At 42.3% G+C, this 12,528-nt stretch overlaps 1 protein-coding gene across 1 annotated transcript in view; it reads left to right on the top strand.

Annotated features, from left to right (window-relative positions):
* The window catches only part of FAM19A1 (family with sequence similarity 19 member A1, C-C motif chemokine like), a 306,137-nt gene extending 300,230 nt beyond the window's left edge, over window positions 1-5,907 (top strand). The window contains exon 5 of the mRNA XM_019536683.1: window positions 5,006-5,907. Coding sequence (XP_019392228.1) covers window positions 5,006-5,023 — 18 coding nt within the window. The 3' untranslated portion in view covers window positions 5,024-5,907. The remainder of the gene's footprint in view (window positions 1-5,005) is intronic.
* The last annotated feature ends 6,621 nt before the right edge of the window (window positions 5,908-12,528 follow it).

Below are 12,528 nucleotides of genomic sequence, written 5' to 3'. Positions count from 1 at the left end.
CCTTCAAGAAGTAGCTTGGAGTCCCATCAGCAGACTTGTTTGGGGAAAGACAAGCACAAAGGAGTGAACAGACCTCCTGGGTCATCCGCTTCAGTCCTCAGCCACTGCAGACTAGCACATCACATCATCCTACCGACTCCCCTTGCCCCCGTGTCCCACTTGCCCTCTTCCTCTAAGAGGCTCCAGAAGTCTGCTCTGCCCCAGGGTCTCGCCAGGAGGATGATGATTTCAGCCCATTGGCTTCCCTTCAAAAGCCTTATGGCTTTTGAACTATATTGCTTCTCTCTATAGGTTCTTACCCCGAGATGAACATGCAAGCAGTTTTCCCAAGCAATATCCTCCAGGACAGTTCTTGTTGGCCTCCAGGGAGGTCACCAAGTTTAAATAAATCATTCAAATAGATACATAAGCAACTTTCCCTGCAAGAGAAGTCAATGAGTGCCTTAAAAAGGTCTGCCGCAAGTCAGCCTCCCACACCCAGGGCAACCAAGGAAGCAGGGGGGGACACGGTGACTCGCTGCATCACAATTTCTTCCTCCAGCTATTTGCAGGGTGATGTAGGTAAGAGCTACCCCATGCTTGCAACTGGCCTGTTTGTAACGGAAATAGCACTTGGATATAGCAAATCACTGTAGGGGAGAATGAAAACACCATTTGCATACTATTTTTCAGAGCACTAACTTTTTCCCCAGTGAATCAGAAATTTCTGAAAGGGGAAAGTGATATTAAAGGGATATTAAAAATTCACAAGCAATATGCAGATGGATTTTAAAACTTTGTCATTTACATATTTAAAAAAATCTAGCACAAAAACAACACTAATAACATAATGCCTCTGGAATCCTGAAGTCTGTCTTGCAGATCATAATTTGGGAAATTAATTAGGTTTTATATGAATTTGTTATGTCCTCAACTCTATCATCCAGTATCATATGAACCAGTGGTGAGTAATAATATTGCTAGAAACGTAGCTGTTCTATTCATATGCAGATGTATGATCTAACCTACTCAGTATGCATTACTGTATTTCATTTAAATTAAATACCTACAGAGGTGAGTGTTCAGAAATGAAAAAAATACTTCTGTCATTTGCCCATAGGCATTATTTTAATTAGTTAGTGTGGGATATCTTTTAGGGCTGCTTCCAGTAGCATTTTGCTTTGTTTCTTTACAATATTGTTACTCAACACAATTTGGTAAAGCCGCAGTGGCATGATACGCTTAGCAACTCTCTTAAATCTTCTAAACATAAATCTTGCATATCTTTTGGGATTATTGAAACTTTGCATAAATTCCCTCCACTGAGCCTTATTCAGCAAAAAAAACCCAAAACAACCCATCAGAATAGGATTTTTGTATAGTATAAAGCTCAGTGTCATTTTAGAATATATAAGCAAAAGATACACTAAAGTAATATATTGTCCAAGACCAGCTGAGTGAGGGTTGCAACATCCTATGTGTATTTGTTTGCATATATTCCAAAGTGTGCACGCCAAAAGAATCGTCACAAGCTGGACAAGTTAACCATGAAGGTTAGCAAAAAGCTTAGCATAGGTCATTGTGGGTCCTAAACAGTTTTGCTGCGCATCTGCTCTGTACGCAAAAGAGCACGTTGGGAGGGAGTGCAAGACAGCTGGTGGTCTGACCAGGAAAACTTCCACCATTGTATTAGGTAGGATTAAAGTATGTAAGTAAAGGTTTTACTTTAGAGAAAAAAAAAAAACCATTTTTTGTTGTTGTTTCTACTAGGAAAGAAGGAATTTCCCCCCTAATACTTTATTCCACAGACGTTTACTCCTTCCTCTGTAGCGGCCGCTACTGGGTGCGTCTACACAAAATGCTTTACTGCGCATCAGTCTAATCTAGTATGCAGTAAACTGTCACTGTCTACACGTGCGCAGGACTTACAGCACAGTCAATTAGGCTAATGCGCCACTTAGTAATACCAGGAAATACAGGTACCAAATTAATGCCACATTAGGTACTGCACAGTAGTGCATGTGTAGACGCTGCAGCAGGCCAAGCCTTGATGCAAGGGAGGAGCTGCGCTGGTGCAGAGGCAACTGTCCCCCCGCCATATGGGGATCGAGACCTGTCCTGATCCCCACATGGCCGAGAGAGCTGTCCCAGTGGCTGGTATTGCTGCATCCCAGCCATGTGGAGATGGGGTCAGGACACTGCCTGCCAGCCATGTGGGGATCAGGAGGGTCCCAATTCTACAAAGAAAATTCAGGCACATTAACTGCATGTGTCGACACACCCCCTGAGCATTGTCTATGCCAAGATACTGGACTAGCTGGACCACTATGGTAAAGTTTATACTCCTCCTTCTCCTTTTTGCATGCGTAGTTGACTTTAGCCCTTTCACTTTTACCATGGTTTAGTAATTAAAGTCTTCAAGCCCAAGACTTAAAGGACTGTTGACAGTTGACTTATTGATAGTCTGCTGATAGAGCGGTTGACTGAACACTGGAGAGAAATCATTTCTAATTGAGGTTTTGGTCTTGCTTTACTCTCGTTTTTCTCTCTCTCCACTCGCTCTGAAGTCAGCTTGAGTTTGAGAGGTTATTTGGAAAGTTTTTAAGCTCTCCTCTTCCTTCGCCCGAGGACTGGGGGCCTTGCTGTGAGGTCACACGGTGAAATGGTGGAATTCTAGTTAGGCAGATGGCGGGGGGTGCGAGGTGAAAATTGCCCTCCTTCCTCAGGGCCAGTGAGCAGGGCTGCTGTTTTCTGGGCTGGAACACTAGCTAGAGACCCCCAGGACCCCTTAACATTGCAGCTATCCATATCACCTTATGACCTATGATCAGGGGTGGGCAAAATATGGCCCGTGGGCCGCATGCAGCCATTCTGTCTGGCCCGCAGGGCCCCTAAAAAGTTTAGAAATTTAATATTTATCTCCCCCAGCTGCCTGTCATGCAGCCCTCGATGGCTTCCCAAAACCCAGTAAGCGGCCCTCCGCCCAAAATAATTGCCTGCCCCTGCCTAAGATGCATCCAGAGCTGGTGGCTCGCACCCTACTGCCATCAACCATGCTGTGCTGCAGTGTCCCCATGATAAGTAATTCAGAGGGGGCCTTTAGTTTGCCATGCATACCTGGCATGACCCCCACCCCATGTGCATGCGATGCAACAAATTGCCTGATGTTCACTATAATCTATGTTAATAATGCTGCTCTGCATTTGTATGATGCTCCTCACAGTGCTTTGCAAATGCACACTGAGTTCTTATCCTCCTTTTACAAATGGGGGAAACTAAAGTGCATTGCCCTTAAGTGTCTTGCCTGTGGTTACCCTGCCATTCAGTGGGTGAACTGGGAATAAAACCCAGGTCCCCCGAGTCTGTCTCCCCCCCTCTATAACCAATAAAATGACACTTCACATCACTATCTTGACTCCAAGGCACCTTATTTTCATATCATCTCCTGACTGCTAGGAGGGAAAGATCTGCTAACATTTCCCACTGGTTTGCCAAGTGATGCAACAGCACTTCAGCTGTGACGGTCTTTTGCATCTTGAATCCCACAGCATGTTCAGCTCTTTCACTGACGGGGCTGATAGTCGCAGCAGGAGAAAGAGAAAAGCATTCCCTTACCTCGTGTGAGAGACAGCCCAGCAGGGTTCATTTGTCAATGCTAAACCAGGACAGCAGAAAATGGGACGTGTGTGTGTGTGTGTGTGTGTGTGTGTGTGTGTGTGTGTGGGAGGGTACGGTAAAAAACAACTTAGAGTTTTTTAACTGTTTGAACAGGTTAATATGGTGGATCGTGTCTCTGATGACATTTCTATTTAGAGCACCGATGCCCTTTGCTTTTCTAGTAGCCGCCGTTCTAATTAAGAGGTCATTTTGAAGTAGTGCAAAGAACACAAGACAGTCAATATCTCCGGTGAAGAGAGTTGCTGCTGCATCTCATCATTCAGTCTGCTGTTTTGCTAATATTTTTTTCCTCCTGATCTAGCGACTGAGTCTATTCATGTCAAGGAGAGTTTTGCTACTGACTTCACTGACAGAGGAAGTTTGGCCCCTTCGTTTATTCATATGGGCAAACAAAAAGGGGGTTTTCCCAACCCCCCTCCAGGATGACTAAATATTTCAGCTCCTGGCAAGGCATTCGTAATTCAGAGTCATAAAAGCCCCGAAAAGTAGCGGCTGTTCCCCTGCAGTATTTGCCCACATTGTGGTGACAGGGCATCCTAGCGGGGACCTGTCTGACCACCCACTCCAGCTGCACCCTCAAGCCCCCAGGATATGGCAGACAAACCCCGGGGACCTCTCCCTCCATGGTTGCTTTCAAGTCCTCAGTCTCCAGCATCCTGGCATCTGTAGTTTGCTCAGCTAAATCAACTCTATAGTGTTTCTTATAAATAATAATCTCTCCATAGCCTATTATGCCCTTAGGGATGGATAAGCCATCTTCTCTCCAGAGTGGTGTGAATGAAATACCTGCTTACAGCTCCTAGTAGTTTGCTGTCTCCTGTAATTTAGGCCGCCCATTTCATGGCTTTCTCTGTAAATCCATGCCGCTCCAAAAGGCAGTCATTCGAGGACTGTGGGAGAAGCTCTTTACTCCCGTGTGCTTTCATAAGCTGAACGTATTGACCATGATGGGCCAAGAAACAAGGCACCAAACGCAGAATGTGGACACATATAACAGTTACACTGGCATTAGATTGGGCCGGGATAAGAAGTCCTGCTATAACTGTTACATCTGTCTGCCCCTATAGCAGCATAAGCAGAGTGAAACTATTGCAACTTGAATCCTGTTTTATTAACAGTTAAAGTGATTTGTTCCATTTATCCAGGCATAGGAGCAGACAGCGGTAACAGTTACATTGGAATAGCTGATAGGCGCGCCTCAGAGGCAAGCACGCCTTGGTTTAAAGCAGTTTAAAGATATGTCTGTCCACGGCCTCAAAGAGTTTCTTGGCAGAGCCGCGCATCACCAGCAGGCTCGAATTGCAGCCCATTTTTCATCTCATAATATATTGTATGTCATTGCTTGCAGATTCACCCAAGAACCTAACAGAGACTTCTGGATGGATGCAATGAAAGCACCGCTGATTTAGAGGACAAAACATTAAAAGTTTAAACCATCTCAACATTTACAAGCCAAATGGATTTCTTATTTGCACTTTTGACTGTTTACCACATAATAACAGTGGCTTTACTGTCTGAAATAAAATCTTCTGTGGAAGTAATGTCCCAGATTTTTGACACCAGAAATGGAAAAACAAAAAAACCCCCCGAAGAAAATGGTACTTTTGGTAAAGTTTGCGTGACTACGAAGTATGGACGCAATCGGATCTACTGTTTATACTATTTAAAAGTATATATAAATATATGATATTTTGAAATAAAGCCTCAATCTTCAAGAAACTGAATAGTACCACACTTTGCTGCAGCTGCTGTAGTATACATTTTTTTTTGTAATGGCCTGGAAGACGCCTACCAGTTTCAGAGAGAAATATGGCAGTAAAAAGGGGAAAGCAAACCTGCTGCAGTCTGAGGACGTCTACAGCTAAGAGTCCTACCGAGGCATCATCGGGAGCTTCCTGTCTTTTTTTCCAGCGGGATATTGGAGGAATTGCATTCTTACTTCTTCTTGTATTCTGGAGGCTTTCTTCCCCCTTGTGCAATACTAGCATGCTGGCTTTGCTTACATAACCATACTTTATACTTAATTGATATATAACAGTGATGATTCTATCCTCTTCCAAGAAAATATTTTTAGAGCTATTAGATATTCCATGAAGAAGAGAAGGACACCTGTCGAGTAAAGTACAGTATGTATTCAGAGTTTCTTTGGCAGGGTTTGGGGGCTCCCTTCTTACTGAGGATGTTCTGTACGTGCAATGTCTACAGACTTTGTATAGCTGGTATAGACTATAGTAAAAACCCGATTACTAACTCCAGAGTTTTGCATTGTTTGCTCACTAATTCTTCAGAACAAGAGCCTCTTTTGGTTTTTAACAGTTGCTTAAAGAAGAGTCAGGTTTTGGCATACAGCTTGATTCTTCCTAAAGGAGAAAGTTGCTATAGCCCGTAGTCCTTTCTACGTACAAATTTGCAGTCGTTTCATTAAATGCGTTGAAACCTGGTTGGGCACTTTTATTTCGGTTTGGTTTATCCCTGCCACTAATCAGCTTAAGCTTAACTGAAATAAGGCGATCTTAAACTGAAATCATAAGTTTGGAACCAGTTAACTAAATTGTTTTAAATAACCACTTTTTGGTTAAATCGCTGCAGCTCTCTGTATAGGCAGGCCCTCGCGAACAATGAGGATAGGAATAAAAAGCTAAGGGGAAAAGTGTGAAAGCCCACGCTGTGTTTGTGAATGTGAGGATCCCCACTGATTTTAGCAGGCGTATTTGGGCGGAAAAGCGCTTGCCAACCCGCATCAAGGCTAGCCTTCGGTCCTTCCAGTGCTGCCAACCTGAAGAGTACAAAAGTTCAGACTTTTTTTTTTCCCCTCCCCACCAGTCCAACTTCTCTTCTTTAACATTTCCAATTTCCTTTCACCTGACTTACCTCTCTCTCACAAAGCCCCCAGGGCCTTGCTAATCAGTTTTAATCCAGTGCAGAGTGAAAACGGGGAACGGTAACCTACAGCCAGTCAGAAATTCTCCCACCAACTTTTTTCCTCCTCCAGGGCAACCCTTCAACACCTGGTATTTCCGAAGGTATACATTTGTCACTGTAATTGCAATGTACATTAAAGTAGCTGTGCAGAGTGTCATGCCAGATTCCACACGCGCTTCATAGGCTGGTACCGTGAGTGTTACGGCTCCAAATAAAAATGGATATTTTGCTTCATAAGGAGTATTTTATTACTCTCCCTTTTAAAAAGATGTTGCTGTGAGATCAACATAGGCTTACAGATCTGGTGCTCCATCTTTTGGGGTCAGCTGGGTGTGGGAGATGCTAGGTAAGAGAGGGAGAGTGTCTTGAACCAGATGAATTCCCACCAGACCACAGAAATCAGCTGTGCTGGGGCCTCTTGTACAATGGTAGTAGTGTGCCCCTGTGCCGTGGGTGGGGATTTGTTCCCTGTCTCCTGTTCAATCTTCAAAGAAAGCCCAGCATTTGGGTTTAGTGCTGGTTTCTGGCCTCAGCCCCGAGGATATCTCCTGATAGGGATGACCGGGGTCACTGGGACTGATTTCAGTCTCAGGCACTGCAGTATAAATGAAAAGTAACTCTCTTTAAGTAACTCATTATCATGCATGTGTATTATGGTCTCACCTTGGAGCCCCGACTGTGAATAGGACCCCATAGCGATTTACAATGTACGTAAATTGTTTGGATGACCTCAGACAGAGCACTTTTGATTCCAGTAACCAGCAACGCTAACAAATGGTGGCACAGTAAAATCAGCAAAGTAAAAAGCCTGTGCATAGTCTCTTCAAAAATACTCTGTACAGTTGTCATACTCAGTTATATTTTACTCACTTATTGCAATAAACTCAGCAGCCTAGATGAAGAGTAAAGACGCATGCAGGCGGGCATTATGAACTGAAGTAGACTTGATTTGAATAGCTGGTGGAGAAAACCTTGCATGCATAGATTATGGTTGGAGATACTGATTCTAATAAGTGGCTGATTCTATAAAGCAAGATGCTAATAAACAGCAGAAATTGCATTTAAAATGCCTTTTGGCATTTGGCTTGGGGGATTTGATTTCAATATGCAGCCAGTTCTATTAACTGAGCATCTAATAAGCAATGGACAGCACAGCACAATAAGAGATGGACCCTGCCCCAGACAAAATGAGGAGACATTATCCCTGTTTACAGGTGGGAAATTGATGCACAGAGAGATTAAACTAGTGACCAAAAGTCAACAGCAATATATATATGTATTGCTAATGTAAGATACTCCATCCTAGTTCAGGTCATGTCATACAGGCCTATGACGTACATATATATAGAGAGAGAGAGAGAGAGAGAGAGATCTTATCTCAGTATATAGATATATATATATACATATATATAATCTTATCTCAGTATATAGATATAGATATATATAATATAGATATATATAGATATATATCAGTTGGCATGACTGATATATTGATATAATCATATTATATGACATATATAGCTCACGTCGTATGATTATATTGATATATAATCAGTTATGTTAACTGATATATATACACATATATACACACACACAAATATACATATATACACACATATATACATATATTATATTATATTTGCTTGCACACTTAAATATGTATATTATATGATAATATATGACACATATATATAGCTCATGTCATAGGCCGCTATGACATGACCTGAATTGGGATAGAGTATGTAACAATAGCAACCTTAATGGTTGGGTCTGCAAGATTATGCTTATTGAAGGAGGGAAATAGTAAGCCTTCCACAAATGCTGTAGCCATGATGGTCCAGGAATAAGTGAGGGACAAAGATTTTTGTGGGTGGTGTCTTTTATTGGACCAACTGTATGACTGGGATAAACTTAGATGAGCTTTCAAATGCAGTGTATTCTTCTTCAGGTCTGAGGAAAAAGGAAGCATGGTTATGGCTAACACCAGTCTGCAGGGCTGTTAGCAATTCCCAAGAATAGCTAACAGACAACAAACGATAGTTTGATTAGTGGAAGGGGATTAAAAAGGAGAGTGAACTTACCACCTGTACGATGTACACTGTGAGAGATGAGCAGGAGTTATTGAAGTAAAGTTTCTTATACATGCTTCTGAATTTTTCTTTGCCAGTAGGCAGCATCAAGTATCACCCCACTGAATTCAGTAAACAGCTGCAACTCTTTGAAGTCACTACAGAAACCTGCACATCAAGTGCAGCATTGAGAAATTACCATTCCAATTAAAATGTCTTAGGCAAAAACAATAAGACCTTCACAAAGAATAACGACTGATGTCAAGTGAGGCTCGGAGTCTGATGCAGGCAACCTTTCTTGTTTAAGTGAGTCCACTTGGAAAAAAAAAATCTATCAGCTAAGATGCACAAAGATCTTGAGTCTCAGTGATATGGAGGACAAAACCTTGTGTATATAGAAAATCTTGGAGTTTCTTTTTTCCCCTTGTCTGATGGAATTTTGATTTCTTTTATTAGTTCAGGGTACAGGTCCCCAGATCCTTATGAGAAGGCATGAGTCATGCAAGTCTTTGTACCTCTGTAAAGGCGTATTGACATCAGCATAGGAGGAAGCTGAAGTTCCTGCTTTCTGGTGCGAGTCCAGACAGAAGGACGCCAAGGGAAAAAAGATCAACTATTTTGTAAATGTACTGAAGACAAATTTAGATTTATGTCAACGTTTCTTCTTCGAATGTGTGAAATATGAAGCTGTTGTTTAACATGTACAAATGGGAAAATACTTAAAATACAGTAGCTACCATCTGCCTATTGATTTCAGATAATTTAGATGATGTACTTTTTATCCAAAATCTCTGGTAATAAAGAGCTCAGTGTGGTATGATTTTAATAGTGCTTGGAATATGCTACATATCATATGTGGATAAAATGCAGAGAAACCTGACAGAGTCCAACTTTGTGACCACAAATTATGCATGTGATATCGGGAACGGCAAATACCATCATCCAGGGGGAGAAGGGGATGTAAAACTGGTCAGAGTAAAAACAATTTATGATGACTGATGCTTGGTGTTATCAAAAGTATTGATCAGTCATTAGCAGACTGAACAGATATATTCAGTGTATTACTTGGTATATTTTCCCATTATAAAATGATTAGCAGTATTCCTAACTATCATTATGTGACAGACATTGCATTTCATACGGTAACTTTCTCAGAGCAAAACAGTAATTTTCCAGTGCACCGTAATGTCAAATTATAATTATAATTGGCATAATAAATTATGGAGGGTACAAACATGGTTTATCCTGGAAACACATTCATCTTACTTAAAGGTGATGGTCTTTTTGTTTCTTTTTACTGATAAGATGAATATGGTGTCATAATATAAGCTTGTCTTCTATCAATATCTTGGTCATGTTGCCATAAGCAGGTTTTATAGCTTATCTGACAAAGAAATGGGTCATGCTTCTTTGGTTAGTATTCTCTGTTCCTTTGTCAGATATATCCAAGAGCAAACCAGAAAGGCCCTCTGTAATAATTTTCACATAAACAAAGAAAAATTGCATACACCAAAAATTTGGGGTTAAAAGCTTTAGCACAAAATACCATGTGCATAAAGGAAAGTGAGTTTAAAAGGCTTCAGGCTTATGGACAGATATCCATGAAGTCTATCAGCACCTATTGCAGAACTACTGACCGTCTGCATGTATAGATTCTCCTATAGAGATCTTAATAGCTGAAAGAGGCATCAATACACGTGGATGTAGGTTTGCAAGGCTGCTGTGAGGTGCAGAGGTCCTATTATCCCCATTTCACAGGTGGGGAACCAAGGCACAGACAGATTTAAGTGACCTACCAAAAGTCTCAAAGAAACCTGTGGCAGCTCCAGAGATAAAACACAGGTCTCCCAAATTTTAGGCCCATGCCCCCTTAGGACCATTTATCTCTTCACATGAGTCCAAGTCCATTGACAGCAGGCTCCTAGTTTTCTCTAGGTAAGCAGGCAACGGTAAGACATGGGTGAGAAATCACCAGTGAGCAAAGCGTGACTAAGGCTGCTCTTTTTGGGATTGCCATTTATTCTGGAAACAGTAGGGCTCCATTTTCTCCTATACGGTGAATGTACATGGAACAAAGAAAATCTTTGTGGACCCAGGGTCACAAGTTAATAATATTTTTTACAAGCCCAGCAAGAGGTAAGACCAACTGATGGCCAATTGAAACATCACTGTTCCAGCTATCACAATAGAAAACTCTACCAATAATAACTACACCAGAGGAGGGGAAACCCTCTTCTTTTGAGCAAACAAACATGGTGAAAACAGCTGCAGGTATGCATCTGATAGTATATTTTAGAGCGAATTATTGTAGCTTACACCAACAATATCTATTGCCTTAAACTCAGGTTGTACAAAGACTGAATCATCTGTGTTACGCATTGTACCTATGTATCATGCCTTCCTTTTTGGCAAATGTTATTTGTCAGGGTTGTGGGGGGAGAGTTTAAATATCATATTTTATTCCAAATGCACCTGAGTTTCACCCACCTAAACTCAATGTATGCATCTAAACATTAGGTTGTGCTGTTTCCCATCCTTCACACCCATGAGCCAGTACTTCTCCCAGCCACATCCCATTTGCTTCTTACTTGTTACCTACTTACAGCATTGTGTTGACACCTCCCTGGCAGACATGCCACACGTTTGCATGCTTGGGACTGGTTTCAGAGAGCCTTAAAGTTGAAAACTCAAGGCCCACCTCTGCCTGGATCATAACTACCCCCAGATGAGAATATTGCTCTTGGGAATAAGCAATTTTCTCTTCTCACCTGCCATAGCTCTTCATTTCCTCTTTCCTGTTGTTCCTCTTTTATCTCATCTCCTCCATTTCAGGCGGCTTAATTGTTTTCATCCATCTCTATTAATCCTTTATCACCGGTGCTGACCCACGGACGACAGGAAAGCAGCTGTGCTGCCACCATCGTATTTGGTAAGCCTTTCCCCACCAACAGCAATGATTTATATGATCGTCTCCTCTTTCTTACTCCAGTGGGCCAGCTCCTGGTTTCACTGCAGATGCAACATCATCACCTTGTGGGTCCTTACCCCTCAGGCACGCGGGGCCCTGACTACACAAGGGGAAACAAAAGGTTATACAATAAAAAGTGCTGTTGCACTCTGACAGTCCCAGCTTCAGCACAGCCTTGGGGCTGCCCTAACTTCTGCCACAGACCAAGTTGGCTCCCAGCTGACTAGACTCAGGGCTGTGGTGCTTCTCACCCTGGCCATGCCAACACATCTTGGTTTTCATTTTTTCTTAACTATCGCAGCTTGATTGGACCCCAGGATTGAACCTATTGACTCTTGCAGAATTACTCTCCACTTACGTCAGGGTAAGTGAAAAGGAAACGTAATTTTCCTCTGTTGATTTAATTGCTTTTTCTACAGATGTTGAACGTTTTGAATGTAGAGGAACAGAACTTTACAATATGCCAATGTTTTTGGTAGGGCAAAAAATGGGATCGGAGCACAGAAATAACTGGTGTTTCTCTGGCTCTCTGACGTTGGGTTTTCAGGTGATTTTCCTTCCGTAAATCACCGCGGGACAGAGATAAAGACAAGACTGAAATGTGCTTGATGTTCCCAACCAGCCCCTCTGTATCCTTAAGTACCACAGTGCTTTCAAACATCCGGCCTCCAGTCTCGTGGCCTGATTAGGATCTCACCTGTGCAGATGTCAGTTGGAAATAACATCTGGAATCAGAGTGAAAATGGTGCAGGTTAGAGGAAAGTCAAAGGGGGGGGCTCCGCGTCTGCCCTACCGCCAGAAATACACCACTATAAGTGGGCGCGTCTACGTGAGATGCTACCAGGTAGCAGCATTGCCGGGCACTACCCGCGATGCGACTGTGTGCACAGCAGTAGCATCGGAAAAAAACCA

This window comes from Crocodylus porosus, unplaced genomic scaffold, assembly GCF_001723895.1.
Source record: "Crocodylus porosus isolate Cpor-Errol unplaced genomic scaffold, CroPor_comp1, whole genome shotgun sequence".
NCBI lineage: Eukaryota > Metazoa > Chordata > Crocodylia > Crocodylidae > Crocodylus > Crocodylus porosus.
The sequence above is the reverse complement of the archived record's forward strand: the minus strand, read 5'-3'. Positions and strand labels throughout refer to the sequence as shown.